The 21,548-nt window shown below is 35.0% G+C and overlaps 1 protein-coding gene across 1 annotated transcript in view; it reads right to left on the bottom strand.

Moving 5' to 3' along the window:
* The window catches only part of LOC106068433 (rhodopsin, GQ-coupled-like), a 70,477-nt gene that overhangs the window by 32,317 nt on the left and 16,612 nt on the right, over positions 1-21,548 (bottom strand). The window contains exons 2-3 of the mRNA XM_056020140.1: positions 17,293-17,426; positions 2,857-2,994 (exon numbers count right to left, since the gene is read on the bottom strand). Coding sequence (XP_055876115.1) covers positions 2,857-2,994; positions 17,293-17,426 — 272 coding nt within the window. The remainder of the gene's footprint in view (positions 1-2,856; positions 2,995-17,292; positions 17,427-21,548) is intronic.

Here is a 21,548-nt window from a genome sequence, read left to right as displayed (position 1 = left end):
AATTGCAAAAATAATTATAGCGAGTAATAAAAATCATCCGAACCAAGGGCACTAACCCCGGACCCCCTACTTTGCCTAGCAGCGAAATACCAACTCAAAAGTGTCACACTACCAGATAGCTACGTGACACAAAAAATAATAGAAAAATCATCCAGACTCTTAAAATAGTTGGTCGTACTCACGCCACCCCAAAGGATCAAAGCTCCCCTACACGCCTCTACTGGAACTATCCCCACACATAAATACAAGTTCGCCGACACACAAGACCTACGAGGTTATAGTAAGGCAGTTATTTCCTCTGAAGCTCTACCAGTTGGAGCTAGAGCACATGTACATAGAATAGCTCTTGCCTTGCCATGGTTTACAATTATCATCTCAGGATAGTTTACTTTTTAGTGTGTTAGTGTGGGATACTACGCCTTTGAAAAGACTACTGTACTATTGTAAGAGCATCTTAGTGATATGACTGATCAACTGATTTATATTTAAATATTTTTTTGTCACAGACTTACAAGTGTTGTCCTGTCAGCCAAGAGGCAATGCTAATGAAATCAGGAAGTCTTCCCTCCTCGATTCAAAGTCATTCGTTTTGTTTTCTAATTTCTTAAATTCATTTAAAATTTAAATAAAAAAAAACATAAAAATACTTTAAAAAAACAAAAACAAAGCTTATACGAAGTGTAATTATATCCATTAGTTTGAATCAGTCATGTAAGTAATTTGTAATAGATCAAGACTAAAATTAATAAATCTGTGCGATGAAAAATATTTTTACCAATTGTTTTTGTTTAGCGCAATGTCATGCTTTTAGCTTTCTCACCACATTACGATCATAAAGCACATCTCAGTAGACAAAGGAGGGAAGAGGGTAAGAAAGAAAGGAATCTCTGGGTAATTTATACCTTTAATTGCTATTAAAAAGCATTTAAAAAAAAAAGAACGGCCTGAATTCGAACTCATGGCTTAAGCATCATCAAGCCGATATACTAACCTCTCTGCTAGTGAGGTGCTTGTGGATAAAGAAGATTGTATAGTTATGTTTTGTTTGTTTCAAACTTACTTTTAAGCGACGACCTATAAAGGGGACTAATTCAGCTTATACCACCACTTCACACAATTACAATTTCTTTCCTTTGGGAGATTGGGTGTGGGAGATATAACGTGTACAAACTTTTACAAGACAGAGTGAGTTGATGTAAGCTTGGTAGTGACCATACAGTATGATCAGTGTGACTTAAATACAATTTCGATAATATAAATCCATTTTGAAACACAGTGAAGTTTAAAACAGAAGACTATGTCAGGAAATATAAAAAAGATATAAAAATTCTTTGAAAAATCAACAACAAAATTAATATTAAGCAATGCTGTATCAATTAGTTCGGATCAGTTATGTAGCTAAATGTGTATTTAGACCAGTGTTTTCCAAAAATGTTTTCCTTAACGGAACACTTCACACATTCTGAGTATTTAGCGGAACACTTAGCTAGTTTTTAGAAAGTTTAATTTACTTAGTGGCCTTTTTATTTTACCAGTAGTTTGTGGAACACCTTTTCAGGCCTCGCGGAGCACTAGGGTTCCGAGGAACACAGTTTGAGAAACACTGACCTAGACAAACAATAGCCAATCTGTGCGTATTAGAAATATTTTTAACAATTGTTTTTGTTTAGCGCAATTTCATGCTTTTAGCTTTCTCAATACGCTCTGATCCTATCACTTTCTCAATACGCTCTGATCCTATCACTTCTCAATACGCTCTGATCCTATCACTTCTCAATACGCTATGATGCTATCACTTCTCAATACGCTCTGATCCTATCACTTCTCAATACGCTGTGATCCTATCACTTCTCAATACGCTCTGATCCTATCACTTCTCAATACGCTCTGATCCTATTGTCACAGTCCAGTTTTAGAACCCCTGTGACATGAAGTGACACTCAGTCACCTATTTTAATATTCCGTGCTGAAAGCACGAGAATAAGTTTTAGGGACTCTAAAATAAGGGTCAATGTTAGGCAGTTAGTGAAGAACTCCAGCAGAGAGTGGCTGTAATATAATTTTCTCTGTCTGTAATGTGTACTGTGACAAATTTGATCAAGTGTTAACTTAAAAGATTTCTTTGGATTAATATTGTTAATATTTCATTGATGTGATTACTTTGTCTACATGGCATGAGCAGCCAGTATTTATTGCTATTTATTTTGTGTAATTAAACTTTCCTCGTCTGCATCTGTGGAGTTACGTTCTATATATTTACATGTAAGTGTGTCATAGGCTTAGTACACAGTAATGCTACGCGATGGCTGAAGTGGCCAGAGCAAAGGTTTGATAATTACGAGGCAAGAAGAGATCTCAACACACCACTACACACTAGAGTTATACCCAGCAACATTCAGCTTGACACCTATCACTTCTCAATACGCTCTGATCCTATCACTTCTCAATACGCTCTGATCCTATCACTTCTCAATACGCTCTGATCCTATCACTTGTCTGGACCAGTCTGGAATGGTTGGGAGGGGGAGAAAGGGTTACCTGTGTGAATGTTTGCTATGCCACTTAACAGTCCAATGCTTAAACGTCTTCTAAAAAGTAACAAAATAAAAGACCATCTTTCAATTACTCCCGAGAGCCCAAATTATTCCTAGGCCAGTTTGCAATGAATCTTCTCGTAACTTGGTTCTACTAGCTAATACATCTCTGATGGTTCCGACACTGGCCTATCTAGATTTATCATGACTAAAAAATTGATACACATAATTTTAATTAATTTTGAAAAGATCAATTTTAATTCAGAACATGCACATAGTCTATAACTTTGAAAGATCTAGAAAACTAAATAGAGCTGGATACCTGTTGTGGACTTGGCCAGTCTGTGAAGCGGACTCAGCCTATGAACGACCACAATGTAACGGTCGAATGAGATCATAGCCAATGTGTTGATACTGACCAGGCTTGAGATGGCAGAGGAGACCCCGTAGATTTGACAACCTGGAGAAAGACACACTTAACGTTGAATGGTATCTATCTTGTCATAATAACTAAATAAGGCACCATAATTTCTGTTGTCATTTATACATAAAACAGTGCTAGGCAAACTACGGAACGCGGGCATATTACGACCCCCCAGAAAGGTTTAATCCAGCCTGCCACATATTTTGTTGTAATAATAAAAAACATCACATTTTTTTCACCATTTAAGAATTCAAGTTATTAATACCAAATGAACCATTAGAGTAATATTGCGAATTTTCATTTCTGTGATTCGCTCAAATTGTTCCATTAGTTCATGATTACACGAAACTACATTTTGGTGTACTTTTTAGGACGTCCCTGAGTGCAGCCAACTCTAATGGAGATCTGAGATTAGTATGGGAAAATTAAAGGTGGCTGGTCATTGTGAGGGACACATAACACCTTCGTTAAACGTGGGCCACACAGAAACAGGTGACTTTTACATCATCTGTTCCATAGATTGCAAGGTCTGACAGGAGATTTTGTTGAAGTACTACTGGCGAACGAACTTTTACTGCATTCATTCGATACTTAAAGGGATTAACAAAAGGATCTACTTTTTTATGCATTTGTCAAAGAATTTGAAGATTTCTAGTTCAATAGTTCGCATTTTTGGAGGTGTCGTGGATGATTGGTAAAGCGCTTGGTTTCCAAACCGGGAGTCCCGGGTTCAAATCCTGATGAAGACTGGGATTTTCAATGTCGGGATCTTAAGGCGCCTCTGAGTCCACCCAGCTCTAATAGGTACCTGGCATTAGTTGGGAAAAAGGAAAGGCGATTGGTCGTTGTGCTGGCCACATGACACATTCGTTAATCGTAAGTCACAGAAACAGATGACCTTTACATCATCTGCTCCAGGTCTGAAAGGAGAACTTCCCTTTTTTTCCTAATATGCATTATTATGATTGATGTAGACAAGACATAAGAGTGAAAATACTCTAATTGATTGTTATTGGGATTTTCAATAGAAACTACCAGCAAAAGTTTGATACTTGTGTCTGGTGAGTCGGAAAGGAGATGTCAAGATTTCAGTGCTATTTAAACAAAAAAAAAGATGAATATGACTTCAGTATGTCTTTGAATGTGTATTCAGAAGTAGTGAAACCAGACTTGCAAATTTAAATAATTGAATGGTTTTCTAATTATTATCTCAAGGATTTCTAAATGTTATGAAGTAGATGTCGACAGGAATTGTCGAAAGTTTTTTAAATATGATATCACATGATCAAATATTATGTGCAATGTTTATATCGTACTCTCTTTGTGAGCAGCTTTGAACAAGCGATGTCAGAACTAGATTGACGGATGAACTACTTAGTAAACTTTGAATGATAACTACGTCCGAAGTTGAATCAAAGTTAGGAGGAGCTATCATCCAAACAATTGTAGCTTCTAACATTGCCTAAGGTTAAATAGGAAAATCATAAAATCTGATACTAAATTTCTGGATTTACTTAATAAAATAATTATAGCCCGCAAAATTGTTTTCGTTTAGTTTTACAACCAATTATTCGAAAAGTTTGCACATCACTGATTTAAGACAAATAGTAGCTGACCATGGCTAGGGTTCTTGGATTATTTTTCACAGCATAAATATCTGACGAAAGACTATATTTGTTCCGTTGCTTGGTAATAGGAGTTAAGTCCCATCTCAACTCCGTGTCTTGTTCTTTGAATTGTTTGTTATCATTTGCCTTTAGGCCGTGATGTGACTAACTTTATAGAAGGGTAAGTAAAAAAGTAAAGTTCCTCTTTCAGATCTTGCGATCTATAGGGCAGATGATGAAAATGTCATATGTTTCTGTGGCCCAGGGTTAACGAGGATGTCATGTGGACAGCACAACGACCAACCGCCTTTACTTTTCCCCAACTAATGACAGGTACCCATTAGAGTTGGGTGGACTCAGAGGCGCCCATAGATCCCGAAATTAAATCCTAGTCTTCCCTTTAAAGAAGAGGAATAAGATTATTTGTCCTGTTCTACATTTTACAAAGCTACTTTAGAGATCCTTTGAAATATGTCTATTTCACTCGTACCTGCCTGTGTAAAAGCTATTATTATAAAACATAGATAATTGACAGGTAGAATCTTAGTATATATTAGTATTTGACTTTTCTAATTTGTGTCATTCAAATATTCCTATCTTTTATGCGTCAGTGAAAACATTTGCTATTTAAAGACTTCCCACGTACTAAAGTTCAATCACTCCCACGTACTAAAGTTCAATCACTCCCACGTACTAAAGTTCAATCACTCTGGATGTATTCGTTGGAACATGGAGTTTTCATTGGATGATGTCAAGTTGAGTCTAATTTAGGAAACGGAAGTTGTGATCGAAGTTCCTGACCGTGTCGCTTTGTAAGTCTCACGTGCTCCGTTGATTCAGCCAATCGAAAGGGAGTTTGTCTACTGTAGGCTTCAACAAAGACACAATAGCTTCCAGTCTTGTGTGTACACGAGGTTACCTTCGGCTGATACAGAATTCTGCGTACACACAAGTTAACAAGGTCAACCAGGAGACAGCAGGGGAGTTAGAGTTATACAAACTCTGTTGCAGCTGCTACGATCACGGTTTAGGTCGGCCGTAGCAATAGTGGATATTTTCACAATAAGCTCAACAATCTCAAGAGAACGCTAAATGTAACACTCACTATACAGAGTCATAATATCAACATTAGCTCGATGTTGATCTTCGTTTCAAATCTTCTTTTTACAGCTATTTAGTTACCCATTGTGTTTAAATACGTTGTAAGTCATGAAGTGAAAGACCACAAACTTCTATATCTAAAATTGACTTGTGCTACAGGCGAAAGAGTCTATTTGATTCAGCCGAGCTATAAAGTGCAAAACCATGATCAGATATCTTGAACAAAATAACTTATCAACACTGGCTTTAGTTTCTACACCGGATACATCAAATAGTCAGTCATTTCAAGTGTTTCCGTCATGTATGAAAATGTCCAATACGCCTACATTTTACACCTACACTGTATAGTATTGCAAGAACAGCTTCCATCTGTTTTGTTATTCATTTCAAAAATAGTGTATCAAATGTGTCTCTACGTAAAAATTGTTAAATATTTGTTTAAAGGGCTCTCTCTTTGAAACACTAGAAATAACTGTTACGTTGTTTGTTTTTCAAACACGATGAAAACACCTGCTAAAGATAATATTCAATATCACTTTTTTTTTGTTTTCTGGGTACGACAGACAACACGAATACAATAGCGGCTCTACTTTCAGGCTCCCACAAATGTGTCAATGTCAACGCAACCCTACGTTACACATGCCACTCTTGACTGTATTAATACGCCAGAGTTTTCCGTACAGCGGCAATCAGGTTTCATTTTAAACAAACAAACAACACCGACATGTGGAGGCAGACATTTCGTTGCTGTTGTCGGCGCTGCGGAAAGCATAGGAAGATGACATTAAAACTTTCGCATGAAATTGTTTCTCCAGGAAAATGATAGCCCAGTGTTCCAAGTGTTTAGTGAAAGCTAACAAGTTTTGTAGGCTGAAAATGGAGACCCCCACCCAAACCCAGAAGTAAAAACGAACTTTTTTATTCAGATGTCAAAATATTTGTTTTGTATCTTAACGAATTACACCAACGAAGGAGAGAGAGAGTGAGAGGGAGAGAGGGAGAGAGAGAGGGAGAGAGAGAAGGAGAGAGAGAGAGAGAGAGAGAGAGACTGAACTTATATATATCTACTCGCATACTTTTAACTTTGTCTATCTACACGATTGAAGTACATCAAGTTAATTAACATTGTTAATATTTGAAAGGAATGATGATGATGATACTTGCAAGCACTATATTTCTATACAACAAAACTATAAGTGGTCTAACGAAAGGTAAACTTCAGTTATCTGGTAATAAAATATTAATGTTAACAAGGACAACATTCGTTGTTTTACTGAACATTTATTTGCAAGGCTGAAGATAGCTCAAAGAGGCTAAAAATAAAGATTCTGCAGGATCGATTTCTGTTTTTTTTTTTCCTGTCCAGGAAATTGGTGAAATACATTCTTAGGATTAAAATAAAAAGATAGACAATAATGTCTTTTATTTATTTCGCTTCATGTGCATTCTTTTTCTTTGGAGTTAGCATTCAAATTAATTAATATTGTGTTTCTATACTTGGAGTAAATAATATGTATTTAAGTGTTTTGTGATGTAAATTTGTGATATTAAAGTATTCTATTTTATAAAGTGGATTCCTTTTGATTTATCACCATTTTACGAATCCTTATGCTAGACTTAGGTATTGTGTCACTAGACGTCTGAAAATACTGGCTTGTATTAGACACGCAGTACAACAATGTGAAACTATCAGAGAGGATAATTAATTAATAAAGCTGTTTTTTTCCTATTTATTTACTATTCGGAATGACAATAAATAAAGCATTTATACGAATACAATTCTAAAGTGTTGAGTGCAGGGACACAAAAACTTGGAACAAAAAGGAAACACTGTTGAAATATTGTCAGAGTTCTAAAAATAGACTGCCATTACTAAATTAGCTTGAATTAATCAGTGTATCTAAGCCTGTGCTATTCCGGATAAAAGAAAAAAAAATTGAATTAATCCTAGCTATGGAATTAATCTGGCATTAATTAGTTGTTACAGTAGTAGTTTATTGTGTATAGGATTTGGATGGAGGATCACAACTGGGAAGAGAAGAGAGTTCTTTGAAGGAGACCCTTAATTTTAGTTACGGTTGGTTGGCAAGGTTTGACAATTTCGAAGCGGTCGTTGGAGTGCAGACATCTCGAGAATCAGTGCGCGATGTCGAATTGATTACTAGAGCATGGACCGTGAGTGCACATGTCCGCAGACTGCAGACAATGATTGAAAATCTGTCACTGTTTTAAACACATTTAAATGGACTGTCACGCACATACACATGCACTTGACCACCATGTGTCGACAGACTCATTTCATACACACACACATGTACTTGACCACCATCTTTCGATACACTAATTTCACTCACTTACATGTACTTGACCACCATCTTTCGACACACTCATTTCACTCACATACATGTACTTGACTACCATCTTTCGACACACTCATTTCACTCACATACATGTACTTGACTACCATCTTTCGACACACTCATTTCACACACACACACATGTACTTGACCACCATCTTTCGACACACTCATTTCACTCACATACATGAACTTGACCACCATCTTTCGACAGACTCATTTCACTCACATACATGTACTTGACCACCATCTTTCGACACACTCATTTCACACACAACATGCTCTTGACCACCATCTTTCGACACACTCATTTCACTCACATACATGTACTTGACCACCATCTTTCGACACACTCATTTCACTCACATACATGTACTTGACTACCATCTTTCGACACACTCATTTCACACACACACACACATGTACTTGACCACCATCTTTCGACACACTCATTTCACTCACATACATGAACTTGACCACCATCTTTCGACACACTGATTTCACTCACATACATGTACTTGACTACCATCTTTCGACACACACATTTCACTCACATACATGTACTTGACTACCATCTTTCGAAACACTCATTTCACTCACATACATGTACTTGACTACCATCTTTCGACACACTCATTTCACTCACATACATGTACTTGACTACCATCTTTCGACACACTCATTTCACTCACATAGCAGTACTTGACTACCATCTTTCGACACACTCATTTCACTCACATACATGTACTTGACTACCATCTTTCGACACACTCACTTCACACACACACACACATGTACTTGACCACCATCTTTCGACAGACTCATTTCACTCACATACATGCACTTAACCACCATCTTTCGACACACTCATTTCACTCACATACATGCACTTGACTACCATCTTTCGACAAACTCATTTCACTCACATACATGTACTTGACTACCATCTTTTGACAGACTGATTTCACTCACATACATGTACTTGACTACCATCTTTCGACACACTCATTTCACTCACATACATGTACTTGACTACCATCTTTCGACACACTTATTTCACTCACATACATGTACTTGACTACCATCTTTCGACACATCATTTCACACACACACACATGTACTTGACCACCATCTTTCGACACACTCATTTCACTCACATACATGTACTTGAAGACCATCTTTCGACACACTCATTTCACACACAACATGCTCTTGACCACCATCTTTCGACACACTCATTTCACTCACATACATGTACTTGACCACCATCTTTCGACAGACTCATTTCACTCACATACATGTACTTGACTACCATCTTTCGACAGACTCATTTCACTCACATACATGTACTTGACCACCATCTTTCGACAGACTCATTTCACTCACATACATGTACTTGACCACCATCTTTCGACACACTCATTTCACACACAACATGCTCTTGACTACCATCTTTCGACACACTCATTTCACTCACATACATGTACTTGACCACCATCTTTCGACACACTCATTTCACTCACATACATGCACTTGACCACCATCTTTCGACAGACTCATTTCACTCACATACTTGTACTTGACCACCATCTTTCGACACACTCATTTCACACACAACATGCTCTTGACTACCATCTTTCGACACACTCATTTCACTCACATACATGTACTTGACCACCATCTTTCGACAGACTCATTTCACTCACATACATGTACTTGACTACCATCTTTCGACACACTCATTTCACTCACATACATGCACTTGACCACCATCTTTCGACACACTCATTTCACTCACATACATGTACTTGACTACCATCTTTCGACACACTCATTTCACTCACATACATACACTTGACCACCATCTTTCGACAGACTCATTTCACTCACATACATGTACTTGACCACCATCTTTCGACAGACTCATTTCACTCACATACATGTACTTGACCACCATCTTTCGACAAACTCCTTTCACACACACACATGCTCTTGACCACCATCTTTCGACAAACTCATTTCACTCACATACATGTACTTGACCACCATCTTTCGACACACTCATTTCACACACAACATGCTCTTGACCACCATCTTTCGACAAGCTAATTTCGCACACAACATGCTCTTGACCACCATCTTTCGACAGACTCATTTCACACACAACATGCTCTTGACCACCATCTTTCGACAGACTTATTTCACACACACACATACTCTTCACCATTATCTTTCTACAGATTCATATCAAACACACACACATACTCTTCACTATTATCTTTCGACAAACTCATTTCACACACACACATGCTCTTGACCACCATCTTTCGATAGACTCATTTCACACACACACACTCACACATGCATACACATATACATGTGTATATGAGTGTGTGTGTGTGTGTGTATTTACAAACATGTACTCTGAAAGAAATTAACACTAAATGTATAACGATTAAAATAAATGTTTTTAAACTATTCTTATTGGGATTTAATCTAAAGTTTACTTTAGCAGATGCAAAATAATTGTTGACAGGACCAGATTTAAGTATGTGGGGGCCCCGGGGCATGATTTTGTGGGAGTTCACTACACTTTTTCGAAAGCTACAATAAAGACACAATTATGAACAATAATCATATATATGCCATATTTTAGAATAAAGAAATAGAGTATTTGTATATTTCATCTCATTTTAAAAAAAATATTTTACATTAATATTTTAGTTTTTAAAAAGTGTATATTTTGAGTAAGTGGAGTGTAGGGCCCATAGACTTATATTATATCTACATTTTGTTTGTTAATAGCGCTTTATAAATAAAATTATTATTAATTATTATTATCTAGACTGGAAACCGGAAAGAAATTCTTATCCGCGATTGATCGATTCACAGACCTATATATATAGAGAGATTTTTATGTACGTAACTCTTTTTTCAAGCTCTAAGGGAAGTCGCCCCAATCGATCTTTTCTGTCTTAAAAAAGTAATGATCTTTAGTTTTCAAAGTTTAGAAATAATCCAAAATCATTTCTCAGATTTTCTTTAGAATGGGCTATTAATAACAGAACTATATAATTACACTAATATTAGAAACAAAGCCATTTCCTGTTAGTTTCCATTGAGATAATGTTTCAAAAATCCCAGAAACGCTAAAGCTCATCCTATTAAAAAAGAACCTTTTGAATAATGTTGTACTTGAAAAATATTCTAATATGAATTTATAGGCCCTTAATATATTGCAAATACAACCGATTTGTTCCTTGAAAAGATAAGATACCCCACATATTTAGATTAAGGCAATGAGGATCGCTGCGAAAAAAAATTATTCGTAAATAATATTTTTTAAAAATTCTTATTTGTAAGTGATACATTTTGTTCAAAAGGCATGTTTGTAGCTTTGACTTGTTACAGAACTATAATTCAAAGCTCTAAGCAAAAACAATTCGGAAGTGGGAGAAGAAAAAGAAAAGATTAATTAGACACTTCTCTAAATGTTTTTACATTTTTAGGATTCAAGCATAAATTGTGAGTTATAGTCCCAAATTTATTTAACTGGAAAAAATAACAAATTGAGTAAAAGTTGGAAAAAGACGACTAGAAAAAGAATATCTGGGTTTAGAACTCATCTCAATCGTGACTCTTGTACTGAAACATTTCGTATGAATTCAAACTTTTCCAAAGCAAAGTCTTTCTTAAAATAATTATGATAAATTCATGTGAAATTACATAAACTCTGTCGCCATATTTGACTATTCTGTTTTAAAACGTCATGTTTTTGTCTTGAAATGGGAGGGGGTGGTAGAGTGAAAACGATTAATCCTCGCGCCTTTTTATAATTTCTGCTAATGATTGCATTTGGCATTAAAGAATAGGGGTGGGGCGACTCGATATAATAATTTAATCTATATTATAAAGTAGAATGTGTGGTGTATGTATGTATGTATGTATGTTACTTATAGACATCAAAACCGCTTGACCAATCTTGATAAAACTAGGCAGGAATGTTCCTTGGGTACCAATTTAGACCGTAGTGTATGTATTGTAGCCCTAAAACAAACTTAAGACCCTCAAAAAAAATAAAGTTGTCCGACTCTATTACAGCTATAGTATTTCATGGATCTAGGCCATGTCTACAATGTTGACATGAGAAAAGATCGAAAGGATTTAGACCTAGATCTAATTTTAAGAAATACACTTTGCGCAGATAGTTTTTTACTTTGACACATGAAAATACAAAAGAAGATCCATTGATTTCATTATATAATAAAATTAACCTTCAATTTTGTTTTTCAAAAGCATTTTTTACATAAATTAGTTCCTTATATCTGTGACTACAGATTTCCTGACGAACATTCTTTCATTAGACAATTCCGTAATGAATCGCGTACTAAATATTAATTCGTTTAATTGTTTACTTTATAATCCCATCCCTAGATCTAAAACAGTAATTCAACTCTAAGATGATAAAACTTCTCTTTGCACAGATAGTTTTATACTTTAACACATTAACATATTAATTATTGTCCATTCATTTCATATTTTAATCAAATTAACATTCAAATTTGGTTTTCTAAAGCATTTTTAATACATTCGTTCGCTGTTTGCTAAAGCTGCGAAGCCGAGTTGAGATAGGCCTAGATCTATATTCATTCATGAATCGCGTACTAAAAATTATTTCGTTTAATTGTTCACTTTATAATCCCATTCATTTAACAATGCTATCGCTCTTTTCGTTTTTAATAGATATGAATGTATCGGCCTCGGGTAATCCCATTTTCGCAAATCTAATTTTATTTTCGTAGCGAAAGAGAAAAAACTTGAAAGAATCATTAGTTAAGTTTAACATACATCTAAATCCAATCCACTATATTAGTAAACACAAACTTAGACCCGCAGGCCGCGGGTAATGTCTGGCGAACATCCTTTCATCAGATATTACCAAATGGTTACACATTAACAGTGATTAACACATCTCTCTACTGAGTCTATTCCTAGGCCTAGGTCTAAATTTCTTATTGAACTCTAAGATGATAAATATAGTTTTATGCTTTAACACATAAACATACTAATTATTGTCCATTCATTTCATATTTTAATTAAATTAACATTCAAATTTGTTTTTCTAAAGTATTTTTAATACATTCGTTCGCTGTTCGCTAAAGCTGCGTAGCAGTGTTGAGATAGGCCTATATTCATTCATGAAAAAAAGTTCACGCATGCGCAGCACAGAATTTTTAACTTAGATCTATGTCTACCTCAAGATCTACTTTATACTTTATACACATGAACATACAAAATTTAGTCTATTCATTTCAAATTTTAATCAAATATATGTAGGCCTACAAGCAAATGTTTTAATTTGAAAAAAATGGATTTAAGCCTATTAGCTATTTTGATTTGATAGCTTCATTCACACTATTTTTACACTGACACATTCGCTTTACTTATTACATTATTATTTCGTTTAATTGTTTACAAAACACTCTCAGTGACTATATCGACAGTAATGCGCAAATAAAGACCCGCGGGTCGCGGGTAACATATGTCTAGTTTATCTATATTATAAAGTAGAATGTGTGGTGTATGTATGTATGTATGTATGTATGTATGTATGTTACTTATAGACATCAAAACCGCTTGACCAATCTTGATAAAACTAGGCAGGAATGTTCCTTGGGTACTAACTTAGACCGTAGTGTATGTATTGTAGCCCTAAAACAAACTTAAGACCCTCAAAAGAAATAAAGTTGTCCGACTCTATTACAGCTATAGTATTTTATGGATCTAGGCCATGTCTACAATGTTGACATGAGAAAAGATCGAAAGGATTTAGACCTAGATCTAATTTTAAGAAATACACTTTGCGCAGATAGTTTTTTACTTTGACACATGAAAATACAAAAGAAGATCCTTTGATTTCATTATATAATAAAATTAACCTTCAATTTTGTGTTTCAAAAGCATTTTTTACATAAATTAGTTCCTTATATCTGTGACTACAGATTTCCTGGCGAACATTCTTTCATTAGACAATTCCGTAATGAATCGCGTATTAAATATTAATTCGTTTAATTGTTTACTTTATAATCCCATCCCTAGATCTAAAACTCTAATTCAACTCTAAGATGATAAAACTTCTCTTTGCACAGATAGTTTTATACTTTAACACATGAACATATTAATTATTGTCCATTCATTTCATATTTTAATCAAATTAACATTCAAATTTGGTTTTCTAAAGCATTTTTAATACATTCGTTCGCTGTTTGCTAAAGCTGCGAAGCCGAGTTGAGATAGGCCTAGATCTATATTCATTCATGAATCGCGTACTAAAAATTATTTCGTTTAATTGTTCACTTTATAATCCCATTCATTTAACAATGCTATCGCTCTTTTCGTTTTTAATAGATATGAATGTATCGGCCTCGGGTAATCCCATTTTCGCAAATCTAATTTTATTTTCGTAGCGAAAGAGAAAAAACTTGAAAGAATCATTAGTTAAGTTTAACATACATCTAAATCCAATCCACTATATTAGTAAACACAAACTTAGACCCGCAGGCCGCGGGTAATGTCTGGCGAACATCCTTTCATCAGATATTACCAAATGGTTACACATTAACAGTGATTAACACATCTCTCTACTGAGTCTATTCCTAGGCCTAGGTCTAAATTTCTTATTGAACTCTAAGATGATAAATATAGTTTTATGCTTTAACACATAAACATACTAATTATTGTCCATTCATTTCATATTTTAATTAAATTAACATTCAAATTTGTTTTTCTAAAGTATTTTTAATACATTCGTTCGCTGTTCGCTAAAGCTGCGTAGCAGTGTTGAGATAGGCCTATATTCATTCATGAAAAAAAGTTCACGCATGCGCAGCACAGAATTTTTAACTTAGATCTATGTCTACCTCAAGATCTACTTTATACTTTATACACATGAACATACAAAATTTAGTCTATTCATTTCAAATTTTAATCAAATATATGTAGGCCTACAAGCAAATGTTTTAATTTGAAAAAAAATGGATTTAAGCCTATTAGCTATTTTGATTTGATAGCTTCATTCACACTATTTTTACACTGACACATTCGCTTTACTTATTACATTATTATTTCGTTTAATTGTTTACAAAACACTCTCAGTGACTATATCGACAGTAATGCGCAAATAAAGACCCGCGGGTCGCGGGTAACATATGTCTAGTTTATCTATATTATAAAGTAGAATGTGTGGTGTATGTATGTATGTATGTATGTATGTATGTATGTATGTTACTTATAGACATCAAAACCGCTTGACCAATCTTGATAAAACTAGGCAGGAATGTTCCTTGGGTACTAACTTAGACCGTAGTGTATGTATTGTAGCCCTAAAACAAACTTAAGACCCTCAAAAGAAATAAAGTTGTCCGACTCTATTACAGCTATAGTATTTTATGGATCTAGGCCATGTCTACAATGTTGACATGAGAAAAGATAGAAAGGATTTAGACCTAGATCTAATTTTAAGAAATACACTTTGCGCAGATAGTTTTTTACTTTGACACATGAAAATACAAAAGAAGATCCTTTGATTTCATTATATAATAAAATTAACCTTCAATTTTGTGTTTCAAAAGCATTTTTTACATAAATTAGTTCCTTATATCTGTGACTACAGATTTCCTGGCGAACATTCTTTCATTAGACAATTCCTTTATGAATCGCGTACTAAATATTAATTCGTTTAATTGTTTACTTTATAATCCCATCCCTAGATCTAAAACTCTAATTCAACTCTAAGATGATAAAACTTCTCTTCGCACATATAGTTTTATACTTTAACACATAAACATATTAATTAAAGTCCATTCATTTCATATTTTGATCAAATAAACATTCAAATGTGGTTTTCTAAAGCTACATTGACCTACGAAAGCTGCGAAGCCGAGTTGAGATAGGCCTAGATCTATATTCATTCATGAATCGCGTACTAAATATAATTTCGTTTAATTGTTCACTTTATAATCCCATTCATTTAACAAAGCTATCGCTCTTTTCGTTTTTAATAGATAAGAATGTATTGACTTCGGGTAAACCCATTTTTCGCAAAACTAATTTTATTTTCGTAGCGAAAGAGAAATAACGTGAAAGGATCATTAGCTAAGTTTAACATACATCTAAATCCAATCCACTACATTAGTAAACACAAACTTAGACTCACAGGCTGCGGGTAATATGCCAGCCTAGTAGCATATATAAAACATATTATTAATGACAGATATTTTTTTTTATTTTCTTATTTCTTAACTATAATTCAAAAAGAAAAAGTATTGCCCCTAGCGCCCCCCCCCCAATGGATCCGCCAGTGCTATGGGTAGGCTTTGAAGCCTGGACAAGCGAAACCATTGAACGACAGTCCAGATCGCAAACACACGACAATTTCAGGTAGATATATAATTAAAAAAAAAACCAAGCAAATTAAACAAAAAGCTTTAACTTCAATAAATCAAATTGCGTCTCTAGTCTCCGCCTTTAGCTACCATTTCATCCGTCGTACACTCCTTTTATTCATCTCCATCAATACTACTGAAGGTTACATCAGAATTTCTCAGCCATTACAACCCAGCTCACACATTTCCTAACAAGAATGTGACCTTTTTTTTTCTTTTATTGAATATTCGGTTTAAATTTCATACTTTAAGAAAGTTGTTTCCAACTCTTTTTCCCTCCAACTCTCCCAGGATTATGAGCGTCAACTTTTGACGGGTTCAAAAAGAAACCTAAATAATTGTATCTCTAACTTGTACTTGAAAACTAGAATGGAGATAAGTGACTTCAGAGGAGATCCCTACTAGCTTATTGGCTGCATTGAGCGTAATTGAAGAAATACGTTTAAACCAAGTACGTGTCAAAATATATATGTACTAATATATGTACTATGTATATATATGTACTAATTAGAGTGATCAACATACAATGAAACAATGAGATTTGTTAAAAGGATAAAAAATCAAACAATGCTGTGCTTCAAGAAACAAAAAATTAAAAAAATTAAAAAAAAAAAATTAAAATAAGATGGCTGACTGTTGAGGATGATTGCCTAGACGTATGGAATGCGCTCTGGACTGTCGCTTCAATGGTCTCGGAATTGTAACAATTTTCCTCTCTGAAAGAACATCAGAAACATGTAAAACAAACAAAACTTATAGCTCCCTGAATTCTATAAGAATACTTGACAAAATCTAGTTTTGAACCAATGTCTTCCAATAACTTACCTGTGAGCCCTAACATCCAGCATCCGTTGAAGCTCATGGCACTCAGGATGGGAAAGTCAATGGAAGACATAAACATGTCTGCAACTGTCAAGTTGATGACGAATAAATTAGAAGATGTCCTTAGGCTGGCATACCTAAAACATTAAAATTGAGCAAATTAAAAAAAGGCCTTCTGGCTGACCGCATGGTAGACGCTTCGAACTGTCCTGATGAATCCGACAAACAATTTTGACAGTCACTCACTAGTATGGTTAACAAGCAGTTTAACAAATGTATCGGTTTAATTTTTTATGATTTATATGTAACTAGTGGGGTCGTGTTGGCCACAAGTCTCCGGTTCGAATCTCTGTGAGACCTGGAATTTGAATTTCGGGATTTTGAGGACGCCCCCTGGGTCCACCAGACTCTAATGGGTACCTGACATTAGTTAGGGAAAGAAAAGGCGGTGTGCTGACCACTCATTAACCCTCGACCAAAGAAACAGATGACCTGTAAGTGATCTGCCCGATAAATCCTTAGTTACTTTTAGTGTTTTTCTAACGAGTATTACGATGTGTTCGTATCTTCGCCAATTTTGAAAATGATCTTTTTGTTCTCGGTATATTTACAGCTCAGTAAGTCTTAGAACTTTATCTGGACAACTTTAACAAGTCTTTAGCTATGAGTAAAAACATTCGGGTCATGAAGTGTATCTAGACTCGAACCTAGAGGAATACACTTTCACTTTTATCATTCAGATATATCTGGAAACTTTCTATCCTTGATGCAAATTTGGAAAACATTCAAAACAAAACATATAGTAATATGTACCATAAGGTAATTTAACAGTTAATATGTACCATAAGGTAATTCAACAGTTAATATGTACCATAAGGTAATTTAACAGTTAATATGTACCATAAGGTAATTCAACAGTTAATTTGTACCATAAGGTAATTCAACAGTTAATATGTACCATAAGGTAATTCAACAGTTAACAATGACCTTGAGAACGATGCCAAGAATTAAATCCTCAACTGGGAAAAAAACCCAATCAATCACTGGCGTGGTACTAAAAAAAACGAAATGAGAAATGCACACAAAATGAAACAAAAATTGTCCTTTAAAAACACACTAATGATTACGCTATTAGTCTCACTCTAATTGCTTTTAAACAATGACAAATGTCCTCAGTTTGAAGACTGTTGCTGCAAATGGACTTTTTATACTGATGCAACGCCTAGTGAAAAAAAAAGGGGGGGGGGGAAACAGGAGGCTAATAAAAAGATTTCACTATTTTACACAATCAACTAGAAACAATTTTATTTTACAATAACACACGTTTTCAATGACAAAAAAAAATGCGTGTCAGAGTATTGAATTGCATGTTTCAATTATTTCAGGTTATCATGTTTTTTAACAGATCGATATTATTGCAAATGCATAATTTCGACGCATATAATTTAGAGAAAAAGGCCGGGCTAATTTTGACCAAAAAAAAAAGGTTCAATTGAATGCAATTTGCAATCAACAAATACTATGTCTGAAACATAATTATACTATTTTGCATTAATCAGAACAAATTTTATCATATATGGTAATGATTTCAAACATAATGCTTTAGCACAAGTAATAGATTCAAGTCAAATTTAAGGACTTCAAGTAATTATCGTCAATGCTGTTTATTGATATGTGTTGCGCCATTACTAAATTGTTTAATATTTTTTCCGGAAACATAATTGAATTAATTTAGATAAATTAGAAGTAGTCTTATCATTACTGGTTATAAGTTCTATGTTTTTTGCATAAGTAATAGACTAGTCTTGTTTAAAACCTTCTGGGTGGACACGGTTCTCAAAAACGGCTCTAACGATTTTCCTATAAATTTAACAGTTGGTATATATCGCTAAGCAAATAATTACTAGCTCGTTGGCCGCACTAGGAAAACTCTAGTTTGACCGTTATGATTGATCAAAGTAAAAAAAAATGAAAAATAAATTTGGCTAGAGAACTAGGCATAGATCTAGATCCAGCATCAGTTTTGAAAGGACTATCGCGTTTCCTAATGCAAGAGTTTTACATCATAAACGTTTAAACACATTTTGCTCATCGCCATTTTGGATGTAGATCAATGCATATGGTACCCTTGCAGAAGCTCTGTATATTCACTTCACCAGGATTCTTTCTCGGTGGGAAATGGGGAGAATCGAGCGGGACAAAAAATGTTCCATTGTTTTTTTTTAATCTAAATTTTATTAGTTATTAAGAGAAAAACAATCAATCTATGAAATTTTAAATATTGCTTTAGTTTCTCGAAGGCAAAGAAAAAATGACTAAGGTAATGTCAATAACCTTGTGCGACGGTTAGCTCCCCTTGACTAGTTTTGCCCCTCCCCTTACGTTTACTAAGTCCAAATATCTGGGTCTCAGCTGAAAAAACCGTCAGGTTTACCTATCTTAATATGTTGTTTTTAATGGTGTTCAAAAAATATGAGCAGTATATCTGAACAACATCCACATATAACCAAAAACGTTGGCAGAGTCTATGGGTTTTTGTCGTGTCTGGTGTCTAATCTAGGCCAGTGTTTCTCAATCATCTCCACTTTGAAAGCATCGTCAAGTTGTACGCTATACTAATGTATTTCAAGCCTATCTCTTTCCACTGTCTTAAGAAACAAGGACCTAGCTACCCAAAACTAGAGAAACAATGACCTAGCTACACCATTTAGAGAAACAATGACCTAGCTTACCCAAAACTAGAGAAACAATGACCTAGCTACCCCATAGAGAGAAACAATGACCTAGCTTACCCAAAACTAGAGATACAATGACCCAGCTACCACATATAGATAATCAATGACCTAGCTACCCTATCTAGACGAACAATGACCTAGTTACTCCATCTAGACAATGACCTTGCAACCTCATCTAGACAAACAATGACCTAATTACCTTGTCTAGAGAAACAATGACCTACAAACCCCAGCAAGAGAAACAATGGCTTACTTACCCCAACAAGAAAAACCATGACCTAGCCACCCGAACTTGAGAAACAATGACCTTGTTACCCTATTTAGAGAAGCACTAAACAATGATCTAGTAACATGAAACACTAATCTGACGATTCCGACCTACCCCATTATGAGAAGCGATCTCGTAACAACCCTTTTTTTTAAAAAAAAAAAAAAAAAAAAAAAACAACAACCAAGAAATACCAGCGTGAAGCAGAATGACCAAGCATAGCTTTAATTACTTGCTACTATTTTTTATATCTTTGAAGCTGCCCTTTGACTGGTTGCCCGTATGAATCTCCCATGGAAGCCCCCAGGCGTTGATTATACACTTTAACCTTAACTTTGGTTTCCGTATAGTTCAAGAATATCTTTCAAATTCAAGCAAATATATTCTGAAGTTGAAGTATTAGGTATTGATTAATCAAACTCATCAACTCTTAATACAATCGACTGCTTTGTACATGTTACATTCTCGGATACTAAATCTATAGGAACGAAATAGATGCAATAACAAGATACATCGATTCAATATTAAGCCCGTGTCTTTGCTGCAGCGGAAAGATCGATAGAGGACAGAATTAATAGAGGGAACATTGTATGATTTCAGTTACAGTTCTATTTACTTCGCTTGGTCAGTGGAAGAGAGAAAAGTCTAGATCTATAGCATAGATTACACAACTGGTTGGTGTGCAAGTATGTGTTAGTGATTGTGTGTCTGTACGACAAACTGGGAAATGATTGTGGGCTATTTCCTTCTTGCAACTCTATCGATATGGTAGATCGAACAACAGTCAAGGCCTGGCTAAATGACATTACATCGATATGGGTAGATGGAGAATGGTCAAGCCAGGGTAAATGACATAATATCGATATGGTAATCGGGAATGGCCAAGCTGGACTAAATGACATAATGTAGATAGTTAGAAGGCATTACAAAACATAGTCTGAACTAATGAGAATCTTCGTACAATATGTTTTGAAGGTAAGGCAAAGAACAAAATGTTGTGGTCGTTTTGATATCAGATTTTTTGTTATCTTTTAATTAACTTTTGCTGGACGTTTTCTGATAACATCTATTAAAATATTATGCTTTTCTCTCCATCTCTTTTTCATTCACCTTTGCACTCTTACCCCCCTCTCTCTATCTTTCTGTCTCTCTCTTTCGGTCTCTTTCTCCGTCTCTCTTTCTCTGTCTCTCTCTCAGTCTCTCGGTCTCTTTCTCTGTCTCTCTCTCTCTCTCTCGGTCTCTATCTCAGTCTCTCT

Source organism: Biomphalaria glabrata, chromosome 2, assembly GCF_947242115.1.
Source record: "Biomphalaria glabrata chromosome 2, xgBioGlab47.1, whole genome shotgun sequence".
Lineage (NCBI taxonomy): Eukaryota > Metazoa > Mollusca > Gastropoda > Planorbidae > Biomphalaria > Biomphalaria glabrata.
The sequence above is the reverse complement of the archived record's forward strand: the minus strand, read 5'-3'. Positions and strand labels throughout refer to the sequence as shown.